This window comes from Nicotiana sylvestris, chromosome 12 (genome assembly GCF_000393655.2).
Source record: "Nicotiana sylvestris chromosome 12, ASM39365v2, whole genome shotgun sequence".
Classification (NCBI taxonomy): Eukaryota; Viridiplantae; Streptophyta; class Magnoliopsida; order Solanales; family Solanaceae; genus Nicotiana; species Nicotiana sylvestris.
Genome location: NC_091068.1, coordinates 48,410,132 through 48,424,556, shown reverse-complemented (window position 1 = coordinate 48,424,556; position 14,425 = coordinate 48,410,132). Strand labels below are relative to the sequence as shown.

Below are 14,425 nucleotides of genomic sequence, written 5' to 3'. Positions count from 1 at the left end.
AACAGGGACCTGATCCCTTGTGTGTCCCTGACAGCAGTACGAAAGTCAACTATGCACAGCTAGAAAGTGACTGCCACAGAAATAGTGCAGCAGTTTTGCAGTCACTTATCCTTTGACCAACCAAGTGCTTACAACATTCAAGTGATGTCATCAAAGGTGTATTAACAAGAGTATTACAACAAAACATCACTTGAATACTTGAGATTTTTCTTCAAGCATTCAAGCCTTCTAAGACAGCGAATTTAATTCTCAAGAGCCTCAAGAACAAAGTTAATCATGAGTATTTTGTTGTCCTTAGTTGAGTTGTAACTTTGTAATTGTTCTCCATTGTAATTCCTAAATTGCTTAGCTAGAAGCGTTGCTTAGGAACCCCTTTGTAAAACCATAAACCCTTTGTGTTTGTGTCGTGACTAGAGTTAGTCATGAGTTGAAGTCTTTGTAATAGGTTTATTGCAAAGTGGCTTGTAATAGGTGTATTACGAGTTAGTGAGGGATTAAGAGTTTAATTCCTAGATTGCATAGGTTGTAATCTAAAAGTTGTTCATAGTGAAGTTGAAATCCTACCAGTGTAAGTCGTGATTTTTAATCCCTTGAGCAAGGATTTTTACACGTAAAACTCCCTGTCTTATTTACTTACTGTTTTATTAGTATTCTCAGTGGAAACTCAGAGGACCTGGTACTCTATAGTTTGGTGGACTCATATAAACTATCACAAAGTTCTCATTTCATAAGCATAATGGAAGGAAACAAACAACCTACTCATTATGGTGGAGACTGCTTGAATATTTATTCAGTTACGGATTGATTAAAGTAGTACATATTCCCTTTGACATGACATTACAGTGTGTATGTTTTAATGAATCAGTTTCCCCTCAACATTAGGAGCTTTTGCACAACGTTCACTCTTATCTAGTCTTAACAATGATCACCTTTTCCAACAACCATCTAGAAAGCCAAGGGAGAGCTTTTCATAGAATATTTTAGTACCCACTTTCTATGTATGATCATTCAAATTGTCAAAAATAAGGGAAAAAAAATTCGCAGATTCAGCACTTAAATTTGCAGTTATCCACTAAGATCATCCCTTCTATCATATATCATCTGAATTCATGTTACTCTGCTAAGAACTGCAGTGCTTCAGGAGGCACTAGACACTGATGTGAGGCTAATACTTTAACCAATACTTAATACTATCCATTACCATTTTATACCAGTAATAATAATAGGGGAAAAGGGGGGGTTCTCTCATCATGAAAGATGCATGAAAGGGAAGCTCAGGATAGAAAAAAGGACAGCCGAGTGCACTAAGTTCCCATTATGTGCAAGGTGCGAGGAAGGACTAAACCACATTGTGTCTAATGTACACAGTCTTACTATACATTCCTTTTCCACAGCTTGAACCCTTTGCCTCTAGTCTCCCCTTCATAAGCCCAGGGTGAAAGCTTTGTTTCTCTTTTCTTTTTGTGATAGCAATAGTGTTTGGCCTAGCTTGCTACTATTTCTACGGTATCTGTCTATCTCCCACTAGCAGAAGTATAGGGGGCAAATGCATGTTTGTTGCAAGAGCCACACTAACTCAATAAAGGGAGAAAACCTGAGAAAGCTAGAAAAAATAACGATCCGGCAACGTACATCTCACTTTTTACAGCCTCTTCATGACTTTATTTCGGAGCAGCAAAATACCTCCTTTTTTTTTTCCTCATCCCAAACAGAAAGGAAAAAAGAGCAAACATGCAGATGAGAAGACAAAGTAATTACCTTGGTAGACAGATTTGACGAGTGATTCGATATTGCCTGCTTAGCGGAAGAGTAAAGGAAGGAATTTGGAATCATCAATAGAAATTGCAGCGGAATCATACCCTCTCTACTCCAAACGCCTCAGTCCGTTAAAAAGGGCTTCAACTATGTATCTGCTCACCAATACGCCAATATGCCACACATTTTCTTTCTTTTATTTATTTATTATTTATAGTCTGCTCTCTGCAGATTGAATGAATGGTTGATTTGAAGGAAGTGATGAAAAACTGTCTTATGTATATATTGGGTGAAAGGTGGTGAGATTTGACTGTGGAAGCTGGATTTTGAGATGGGATTGCATTTTTAAACGTGACTTGTTCACTACACGACAAGTGCTAAGTCGTTGATTGTCGATCGGGTTCGTTCTACAGCTATTACAATAGCTCCCCTAGTAGGGAATATTAATCTCTTTCTTTCTATGTCAACTCCTTTTTTGTCTCTGTCAAAGGAGTGTTACCTTTTGTCACACCAAATTCTCAAACGTATTACTTCCTTCGTCCCAATTTTTATGTGACGGTGTTTTACTGCGTGGGCATAAGAATTGCGGAATTTTTTTTTTCTAAGTGAAAATGTAATTTGAAAGTTAAATTGTATTTGGAGATAGAATACAAATTTGGGATGTTTTTTAAATATTTGTGAGTGATTTGAAGTGAAAATTTTGAAAAACAACCTTTTGGAGTTTTTCAAGTGAAAATTGAAAATTTTATGGTCAAACATGATTTGAAAAAAAAAATGAATTTGTTTTTTGAAAAAAAAATAATTTGTATGGCGAAACGGCCCTTATGAAGTTTAAAAAATACATGAGATTAATGAAAGTGTGATCTAAAATGAGCTATAGATATTTGTGTGACTATAAATTATCTCATTAAGATAAATTAAAAATATTTTAAAGTTAAATTGCTACAAAAGATAAAATATATTATTCTTTTTGGAACAGACTAAAAATAATAGAGTACTACATAAATCAGAACGGAGGAATATCTACCTACCTATCTATCTATCTATCTATCTATCTATATATATATATATATATATATATATATATATATATATATATATATATATATATATATATATATATATATATATATATGAGAGAGAGAGAGAGAGAGAGAGAGAGAGAGAGGGTAAAATCGGTTCGTATTTAATACTTGAATAGTAGAGCGACACGTGGAGCCGGAGACAGAAGGAAAGCAAAGCAAGTAGAAACAAAGATCGGGGACAACATCTTTGGTTGGCACCGGGAAAATCCCAAAGGGAATGTTGCTAATGAAGACAAACGAATGTTTGCCACCCGATGAAATTCAATGAGGAATATTCTTCAGTATTAAATACACAATGCGTTATAGAGAATTTTGGCATTCATAGCATGTCGTTACACATTCATCAATGGCCCGCATAATTGTCATTTAAGAGGGGTTTGATCCTAGGATCTTGTTCCGTAGGTGCAACTATAAATAGTGACTTCAACAACCATTGTAAGGACATGAATTCTCTAACAAACTTATGTTACACGTTATTCTAAGCGCAATAACACTTTGTTTCTATATTCTTAGTATTGCCTTCGGAAGCTTTGCTTCCGGAACCAAGCTATTTGTTGTCTTAATTATCTCGATTTTCATGCCAAGTCTTGTATTTTTATTTAATTTATTTATCATTTTGGGGTCAAATCGATTCGCTTGTCTATAAACCATGTACAAATTCAATCGTACCGTTTTATGGATAAATAGTTTGGCGCTCATCATGGACCTTAGACAGTTGCATGATTGAGTTGACACTTGCATCTATTACTAACCTTTAATTCTTTGTAAATGATCGGATAATTTTTTCTATTATCTATATATATACGTAAAATACAATTTTTCGAGAAAATAAGCCTTCATGACCATTTACTATTTTGAAATTAAGAAAGTGACATTTTTAGATCTCTTATCTATATTCTATATTAAAAGCTCGAAGCCACTTAGCGAAATATTGTTCGTCATTTTTACCCTTCAAAAATAGCTTTCACCATGGACAAAATTAGAACTTAAGTAACTTTCCTAATATTTAGGACTTTAAACTTAATTAAAATATTTCATATTAAATTTCCTTATTAAACTAGGTAGGAAGTCCTATTATTTAGGAATTTAAAGTTAAATAATAAATTAAAACTTATATAAATAATATTAATTAAAAATAAATCTGCTATACCATACTTAAGAGATCAAGATAAAATTAACTAAAATTTTAATTACTAAACTTTTCCCTATTTGAACTATATAGAAAGTCATAATATTTAGGACTTTAAAATTAATTAAAATTTTACCTTATATAAATTATTTTTATTTGAAAAAACTTAACATAAAATATAAAGGATAAGCATTATTTTATATGTTATATGCGGTAAGGTAAGAATATAATTAATGTGCCATTGGAGCTCTTATAAGTAGAGATTTATTCCATGTGGAATTAAGCATATGGCTTTGCGACTTCGAACATCTCTATACGTTTTTATTTTCTGAGTATTATTTTCGTGAAAAACACATCCAGTCAAATTTAAAAGGGTTATGAGCTCTATTTTTTTCTAAAATTAAGTCAAGCCATCTTATTTGCCACACTTCTCAAATAAACGAATCTATTTAGAGAGAAAGTAAATGATAATTCAAATGTTTAATCAAAAGTATAGTTACTTTACACAATTCAAATACGAAAAGGATTTATATAAATAAAATTTTATTCAGTTTTGAATTATTAAATATTAGAATTCCCAGTATTCATAATTATTATACACTTTAACTCAATGTCAACAACCACAATAACAATAACGACAAACTCAATATCAGACAGCCCTTCCATAAAGCAAGTAAATCAATTGCTTTAGGCCATCACCAACCTTGCCTCCATTTTCTCCTCCAAAATGTGATAAACTCCAAAATAGAATAAAGTTACTCCAACCATTACTCTATTTTTTACTCCAAAAAAGAATATTCCATTTTATATTCTTCTCTCTCTTCCATATTATATTATTATATTTTATTTAAATTTTATTTTCTTATTTCTATTAAAGAAAATCTATCTTTTTTTCCCTTTTAATGTATTTTCAATTTTCACTTTTAAATTTTAGCGACATCTAATATTTTATATTTTGCACCTTTTAATTTTAGCAAAATCTAATATTTTATATTTTCACCATTCATTTTTTGAGATGATTATATATTTTTTGTACAATTATAACTTATAATAAAATTAATTTATAATTTTATATAAAAATAATAAATACACAAAAATTAATTTATCAAAATTATACGCCAAAGTTAAGATGTAAAATTAATATTATAAAAATATTACATAAACATAATTAGGTGTATATAAAGAGATAAATTAAAAGAGTTAAATAATAAAAATAATAATAAAATAAACATGAATAGTAATTGTCACACCTCTTTTTTACATAACCCCAAAGGATAATGTATAAGGGAGTTTTTCCATTTAAAGTGACATTATTCGGATCGAGATTGTTTATTTATTTAGAGTCGCCACTTGGGATAGGTTTGGCTTTTGGTGTCCCAAGTCACCGGTTTATCTTGAATCCCGAACCGAGGAAAATTTTCGACTTCCCAATTGGAGTCTGCGAACCAGAAATTCTAAGTAAGGAATTCTGTTGACCCGAGGGAAGGTGTTAGACACCCCCGGATCCCGTGGTTCTAGCACGGTCACTTAAACTATTATAAATGGCTAAAATCTGATTTTGATACATGTTGTAACATATGTGCCTTTTTACTTTAAACCGCTTTTATCATTATTTTAGAAGAATTGCAATGTCGTGAAAATGCATCTCGAACCACGTCACATCAATGCGCCCGTGGTTGTTAACACATTTCGACTTCGTTGAGATTTGGATTCGGGTCACATAAATGTGCACCCGAATTTTAGGAAGATAATGTTATTAAAGTGTGCACCTAAAGAGACTAACGTGTTTTTATCTTTGGGAAAGGCCGTGAAATTCGTTAAACGGCCCATCCCGAATTCTGAAATATTTTAGTGTAATATTTATCGAGGGCCCCGCAATTTTACTTTTTATTTGGCGAGGCTCATCTCATCTTTATTTAAGGCCAATCCCTAAAACACTATGATTTCTATTTATTCTTGTCTCAAAAATAAAGAAAAGGCACGAACTAACTAGCATGCTCAGGTATCATCATTTCAATTAATATGTCAAGGGCAAATAAGCCCTCAAATCATTGGGCCTTAACTGGATTTCCATTCAAAAAAGGACTGCACCAGCTTACAGTCGACTTTATTCACAAAACAAATAGGCTTGTATTTGCATTACCAAGCTAAACTTTGGTATTTACATGAGCATGTACACATGGAGATTTGGTGTTTCTGATTGTATAAAATTGGCCCATACTTTTACGTTTCTTTGCAGCAAAGATTGGGACAAACAAAGTAATCTACGTGTGATTTTTACCTTTTAAACAATCCTACAATTTAAGTAAATGGGTTCAGTATCAGGCTGTGAAGCACGGAACCAATACAGTCTCACATTAAGTCACAGAATTAAAGTTAAAGGCTCATTCAATGTTTATGCTTGATCAGACGTTAGTTCAACTAAAGTTTACACAATCAGTGCCAACCATACTGAATCTGTTATCATTACATATTACACTACATCAATAATGTCCCAACGGTCCAAAACAGTCTAACAAAAGTCCAAATTATACAGCTAGGGTTCATATGCACACAAATTGGAATCAAATTATATTAGACTCTAGTATCTATTTAGCTATTACTACATAACAATCCAAACAAACACAATTCAGGAATCAAATATGCGAGCATCTCTCATTTCATCTTCACTTCAAAGTTACATCAAAACCATATTCAAGCGTGTACCTGGATTACAAATGAAATCAAGGAGAAGGGGCAGGTCAACGGCAATTTGATTAATCAACAGGAGCAAACAACAAGTCACAACAGCTTAGAATTGATCTCAAAACCCAGGATTAATATGCAAATGACGTTCAACAATCCATACAACCAGCAAACACCAAATTTCGAACTCAAATAACCCCAAATTCAACTCGAAATTATAACCAAGTCACTTCTGACGTTTCAACAATTAGGTATTGAACCAGAAAATGTAAAGCAACAATTAGAAATCTAAAGTAACCTAAAGGTTTTCAATGTAACAGTTTATTTTTTTTGGGATTTTTGAAAGTTTTCTGTTGTTTTTTTTGGTTTTTCCTCTCTATTTCTTGACTTTGAACTTGGAATTTCGAATTTTTAATCTGAAAGTTAGAGAGAGCAAACTGGGAAATTAGATGGCCCAAAACTTTTGGAATTTTCAGGGGTGTGTAACCTTGTAAATGAAGGTATTGGGGTTGCCTTTTATAGGCAAGAAATGGGGCAGAATGTTCTGGAGTAAAATCCCCCCTTTTTTATTTCAGAAATTAGCATATTAATCCTAAAGTTTTGACTTGTTACCCAAGTTACTGCATTAAGAGTGCAGAAACTTACACTAAGGCCCCCTTCTAGAAGGCCCTAGGGTGTTCTTCTACCTATAGAATACCTATACTACCCTTATTTTGGTTTTGAAATTACTATTCTTAATCAAAATAGCCCTTTCCCATGCCCAAACTACCCTTATTTGCCACCTGAAATTACTGACTCAAACAAACCCTTTACTTGAGTTAAAAATTAACTATAGTTAATCCTAGTGAATCTAATCAACTATAACCAATCAACAAAACTAAAATTTAACTCTAATTAATACTAACTAACCTAAATGCTTTAGTTAATACTGACATTAGACTAAAGTAACCAACAATTAACAGAAAAAACGAACTAATAACTGATAAACAAACACTGAAATCATAAACTAAAATCATGAACTAGTAAACACGAATTAAACAAAAGATTGAAACTAAAAATAGAACATAATTATGAACTAAATCACAACTAATTCCAATAAAACGAGAATTAAACCAAAATAGTAAGAACAAATTAAAACTAAAAGAGATAGAATTAATTTTGAAAAGAAACTTACCGCTTTTAGTCTTCAATTGGGATTGACCCCGAATTTGGTTTTCGATTAATGTTATATGTTTATTTTATCCAAAAATAGACATATAACATGAATAAAAAACCAACAGAGTGCTTGAAACTCCAAAATGGGTGAAATCGGAAAACCCTAGATCTAAAATTGGAGAGGTTTCGTTGGGATTTGAAAGGTTTTGGCTTGGGATTAAAGATGAGGAGGGTTGGGAGAGTACAAGGTGGGAATTTGGTTGAATTTGGGCGAGTTTGCATTTTGGCCGGATTTTCGATCTAAAATTCGAAAAAATCGGCTAGGAATTGGAAGAAAAGGTTTTGAGAGTTGGAAAGAGGGGAGAAAGAGGATTCTAGGGTGTATTTTTGGGGTCGTTTGGAGTATCGCCGCCGGCGACAGCGATTTTCGGTGGCGGCGGACGGCGGAGGCACGACGGAGAAGGCGAGCGGTGGTGGTGTTACAGGAGACAAGGGTGCGTACGAGGATGATGGAGTTTGGTCTAGGGTTTGCTAAGATTTTTGGACAATTTTATGTAGAATCTATATTAATTGGGGGCCGTTGGATTTAAAGGTATGGACGGTCATGATCCATTGACATCAAAACGACGTCGTTTTGGGCGTCTCTGGACCGGATCAGGGACTGGGTTGGGGGTTGGTTTGGGCCAAAGGGTTGGGCGTGTATTTGGGCTCAGATTTTGTTCAATGTAACAGCCCAATTTCCTTTTCCTTGTTATTTAATTTCTTTTGTTTTCCCTTTCTTATTTATTTGTGTATTTTACTCATTATCTCTTTTTATTTTATTTTCTGAATTTATTATGCAAAAATAAAAATGACCCAAATTAAATCTAAGATGATACTAATTAACTAGTTCCTATTTTAAGAGGGAACTAAATCAAAAATGTAAAAAAAAAGTAAAATTTAAAATTGTAAAAGACTACTTTTTGTTATTTTTCTCTTATTTTAGTAATGCTAATTAACTACTATTTTTGTATCTTTTTTCATGAATTATGGCAACTAAAAGTGCACAAAAAAATGCAAACAAGACACAAAATCATGCAATGAGTTCCTAAAAATTTATATAATAAAGAAAAATCCTAATTCTAAGGAATTTATAGGAGTAATTTAAGCGTGGCAAAAATCACGCTCACAGCTGCCCCTCTTTGCTCGAAGACACGAAGGGTTTTCGGGCAAAGATAAATGAGCAACCATGAGAAATTTTTGCCTGCTTAGTACTCCATGAGAAGCATTTTGAAAACCGTCTGACCGAACCCTGCTTCAAAGGTTGCCTACATATCCTTGGCTATAAAGGAATCAGGTCAGTGTAGTTCTGGAGTGTCGGTAGCTGGGACTACCAGGAGCTTTGATTTTATTGCTGTTGTTGCTGCTACTGCTTGCTGACCTCCTTATTACACCAAAAGGAAAATCAAATCTAAGCTAGCTATGCCTAACGACTATGTGTTACAAGATTCCTATCTATAATTCTCTTGAAACTTGATCTTGAGTCTTAGCTGATTTTGCTGTGGACTTCGATCTGAATCTTGATGCTCGCAAGTTGTAGGTGTTTACTTCTTCATGCAGCATTGGGTCAAAAATAGGATCGGCGGAACTTGTGACTTCAATCAGATTTTGAGCAATCCGCACCCTTGCTTGCTTCATATTTGAGTTCATTTCTTTTGTTCTTTGCTTCTTTTCTTGATCATGGATTGAGACTCATTCCATTGATCATCTCGCACCCTGTGTCTTGAGGTCAACCTGCTTAAGATACCAAAACAAACAAACAAACGAAATTTTCTGCTCCAGTTTTCACTAGGAAAATTTCGTGAGTTAGTTGTGACAATATCTAAGCAATCAAATAAGGATTGTGTATCCTTGTGAATGAATCCAGGTTATGCTAAGAAATGGCTGGGTTAGGCCGGAAAAGAAAAAAAGTCTCGGGTTATGCCGAAACGAAAGGAAAAAGGTCCTCAGGTTTTACCGGGATTTGGAAAGAGAAAGCTCATCGGTTTTTTGGGGGGGAGATCCTCGGTTTTGATCGGGATTTGGACAGAAAAAGCTCCTCGGTATTTTGGCCGAGAGATCCTCAGTTTTTGGCCGGGGTTTGGACAGAAAAAACTCCTTGGTTTTTGGCCGGGAGATCCTCGATTTTTTGGCCGGGATTTGTAAAGAAAAAGATCCTTGGGTTTTGCCAGGGAGATCCTCGGTTTTTGGCCGGGATTTGGACAGAAAAGGCTCCTCGGTTTTTTGGCTGAGAGATCCTCGATTTTTGGCTGGAATTTGGACAGAACAAGCTCCTCAATTTTTTGGCTCGGAGGTCCTCGGTTTTTGGGTCGGGATTTGGACAGAAAAAGCTCCTCGGTGTTTTGACCGGGAGGTCCTCGGTTTTTTGGCCGGGATATTTAAGGAATGGGATCCTATGCTACCCTGATTTTTTTTTCTTTTTGGGATTTTCATTTTTATTTCTTTTCTTCTTTCTTTTTCTTTGGTTTTCCTCTTTATATGTTTTCCTTTTATTTAGCAAAATGCCTGAAAGAATGTTGAGGAAACTTCATAAGGAATGGGTCGTTTACCTTTTTGTTAGTCGAAACGGTGGTTGGTTTTGTGGCCTTGATCATTCCCACCGCTTGATCCCGACCCCATTTCCGTTGAGAATTTTGCTGCTTGTTGGTCTTGAGGGTGAATCTCTTTTCACACTGACTGGGTTCAGCCTTTGGATTTCATGATGACTTGCCCGTGTGGGCTCTAGCCTTTCTACCTTCTTCTGCTTTTAGGACCTTTGCCTTTGATTTTCTTTCTTTTCCAATGTCTTTTACTTTGGAAGCAATCAACCACCATGGTCAGTCGGGATTGGACTGACACACCACTGAGGCTGGGTATTTTCTTCGACTCTTGCCAGGCAGAGCCCTGTGAAACCGATCCTGCCACCTTTCTTTGTAACAGTTTCGGAATTCAGAGTTAAGCCGAAAGGGATTCAATGAGAAGTAAACAGAGATCAGGATAATGGATTTTAAATAGAAGCGTCCCTTTCGGGTGAAAAGAAGGACTTATCTGGGGTGCATACTGGCTTCAAACTGACATGACATGCTTCTTGAACTGGATGCCCGACCCGCACCAACTTCCAGCTTCTCATGAACCCATTGATCCGTGTTTCCAAACCAGGGAACCTTGCCAAGATTTTTAGTGATGAAATATCCTCTTTTCGGCCGACAGTGCCCTTTGCGGGTTTTCGCTAATCGACCTCTCTCATTTCTCTTCTCACCGTCGTCCGATAGTGCTCTTTACGAGTTTTCACTAAGCGAACTCTCTCATTTTCAATTTCTCTGCTCCCGTCGCCTTATGGTGCCCGAAGGTTTTCACCGATAAGACTCTCTCATTTTATTTCTCTCAATTTAGAATGCATCGGCTTTCAACAATGATGTTCCTTAGTTCCTACGCCTTTGGCAATTGATCAGAAGGACTTGTACCGGGTTTTGGAAAAGAGATTTTTGGGCAAAATTACAACTTTGGAACTATTTAGATGGGTTCATGGACGAACCATTATAACATCTGCCCCAGTTTCAATTTCGGGGAAATATGAATTTTGGTTTTGGTGTGACTGAACCCCAGAAAGAGGCTGCCTACGTATCCTTTCAGAATCAAGTCAGACGTAGTTCAAATAAATAATTTTTTTTGTATTTTTTTTTCTTTTTTGTACTTCCGGGTTCCAAAGAGGGTAATCAAAGAAAAACAACCGGCTCAAATGGGTTTGCAAATGTTTAGTTTGGGTAGCGGGAACAAAAGCCTTCGTCATCTCAATTGTGCAAAGACGTCACCTGAAGCAAGCTTAGACATAGTACCTTTTTACTGCATCCGCGTTCACAGCTGCTTCGGGATCATTTCCTTCAATGTCACCCAAGTATAATGCTCCTCTGGGCAATATTTTTCTAATGATATATGGACCCTTTCAGTTAGGAGCAAACTTTCCTTTTGCTTCCTGATGATGAGGAAGAATTCACCTCAATACCAACTGCCCTACTTCAAATTTCCTGGGCCGTACTTTCTTGTTATAGGCGCGGGCCATTCTTTGTTGGTACAACTGCCCGTGACAAACTGCGGCCATCCGTTTCTCATCAATCAAAATCAACTGTTCCAATCGAGTTTTAACCCATTCACTATCTTCGATCTCTGCTTCAACAATTGTCCGGAGCAAAGGAATTTCCACCTCTGCAGGTAGCACAGCCTCGGTTCCATAAACCAGCAAATACGGTGTTGCTCCTACCGATGTGCGCACTGTAGTGCGATATTCCAGTAAGGCAAAAGGTAACTGTTCATGCCACTGTCTGGAGCTCTGGATTGTCTTTCTCAAAATCTTCTTGATGTTCTTATTCGCTGCTTCAACAGCGCCATTGGCCTTGGGCCGATAAGGAGTAGAGTTTCTATGCGTTATTTTGAACTGTTCGCATACTTCCTCTATCAAACGACTGTTCAGGTTCGCAGCATTGTCTGTGATAATAGTTGCAGGAATGCCGAAACGACAAATAAGGTTCGAGTGTACAAAATCCACTACAGCTTTCTTAGTGACTATTTTGAGAGTGATGGCTTCGACCCACTTTGTGAAGTAATAAATAACAACCAATATGAATCTGTGCCCATTTGAAGCTTTCGACTCGATCGGACCAATGACATCACTACCCTAGGTGACAAAAGGCCAAGGCGCTGACATGGGATGTAATTCTGTTGGAGGTGCATGAATCAGATCTTCGTGCACCTGACACTGATGACATTTTCGGACAAAGTTGAAGCAATCTTTTTCCATAGTTATCCAATAATACCCGGCTCGAAGTATTTTCTTTGCCAGGACATACCCGTTCATATGAGGTCCACACACTCCTGCGTGTACTTCCTGCATGTTTCTTCTAGCTTCCTCAGTGTCAACACATCTCAATAAATTGAGATCCGGGGTTCTTTTATACAAGACCTCACCACTCAAAAAGAAACCACTCGCATGCCGCCTAATGGCCCTCTTTTGATCTCCAGTAGCATGTTCGGGGTACTCTTGTGTTTTCAAAAACCTCTTTCTATCATGGTACCATGGCTGGACGTTTGGCCTTGCTTCAATTGCATTACAGTAAACATGCCTTTCCCTGATTTGGATTTCCAAGGGATTGATGTGGGCATTTCTTGGATAAGGCAACATCGAGGCTAAAGTAGCAAGTGTATCAGCTAGCTCATTGTGGCACCGAGGGATGTACCTGAATTCTATCGATTTGAATCGTTTGCCGAGATCTTCCACGTGCTGCCGATAAGGAATAAGTTTGACATCTCGAGTTTCCCACTTTCCCTAGGCTTGTCGGATAATCAAATATGTATCCCCCATGATCAATAAATCTTCAACATCTTGGTCAATCGCCATATTCATGCCCATGATGCAGGCTTCATATTCAGCAGTATTGTTCGTGCAGAAGAACCGGAGCCTAGCTGTAGCCGGATAATGCTGACCAGTATGTGAGATCAAGATTGCCCCAATACCTACACCTTTGGCATTTACTGCCCCATTGAAGAACATTTTCCAAGCATGAGTGTCCTCAGGGACTACTTCTATTGTGTTTACCTCTTCATCTGGAAAGTATGTGCTCAACGGTTGGTATTCTTCGTCAATCGGGTTTTAGCCAAATGATCTGCCAACGCCTGGGCTTTCATTGTCGTGCGAGTAACGTAGACTATGTCAAATTCAGTGAGCAAGATTTGTCATTTTGCTAGTCTTCCAGTGGGCATCGGTTTCTGGAATATGTACTTCAAAGGATCCAACCTGATTATGAGATAAGTAGTATGAGCTTGAAGATAATGTCTCAACCTTTGAGCAACCCAAGTCAAGGCACAACACGTTCTCTCCAACAAAGTATATTTGGCCTCGTAGCTAGTGAACTTCTTACTCAGATAGTAAATCGTTTGCTCTTTCTTGCCGGCTATATCATGTTGCCCGAGGACACAACCAAAAGAATTCTCCAACACTGTCAGATACAAGAAAAGAGGTCGCCCAGACTCTGGTGGGACCAAAACTGGAGGGTTCGACAGATATTCCTTGATTTTATCGAAAGCCTCTTGACATTCAGATGTCCATTTGATTGCTGCATCTTTCTTCAATAGCTTGAATATGGGATCACATGTGGTAGTCAGTTGAGCAATGAACCGACTGACATAATTTAACCTGCCCAATAAACTCATCACGTCTTTCTTAGTTCTCGGAGGAGGTAGATCTCGGATAGCCTTTATCTTTGTTGGATCTAACTCGATACCTCTCCTGCTGACTATGAAGCCCAGAAGTTTGCCTGATGGGACTCCGAAGGCATATTTAGCCAGATTCAGCTTCAAATCATACTTGCGTAACCTTTCGAAAAATTTCCTCATGTCTCGAACATGATCATCCTGAGTTCTGGACTTGATAATCATGTCGTCCACATACACCTCTATCTCTTGATGCATCATATCATGGAAAATGACAGTCATAGCTCTCATATAAGTTGCCCCGGCATTCTTCAACCCAAATGGCATGACCCGATAATAATAAGTGCCCCAGGGTGTAGTGAAAGCTGTTTTCTCGGCATCTTCTTCATTCATC

At 36.7% G+C, this 14,425-nt stretch overlaps 1 protein-coding gene across 1 annotated transcript in view; it reads right to left on the bottom strand.

The window, feature by feature from the left end:
• Positions 1 to 13,003, bottom strand: part of LOC104214432 (glutamine--fructose-6-phosphate aminotransferase [isomerizing] 1-like) — a 34,917-nt gene extending 21,914 nt beyond the window's left edge. The window contains exons 1-3 of the mRNA XM_070163649.1: positions 12,672 to 13,003; positions 11,918 to 12,287; positions 58 to 127 (exon numbers count right to left, since the gene is read on the bottom strand). Coding sequence (XP_070019750.1) covers positions 58 to 127; positions 11,918 to 12,287; positions 12,672 to 13,003 — 772 coding nt within the window. The remainder of the gene's footprint in view (positions 1 to 57; positions 128 to 11,917; positions 12,288 to 12,671) is intronic.
• Between the last annotated feature and the right edge of the window lie 1,422 nt (positions 13,004 to 14,425).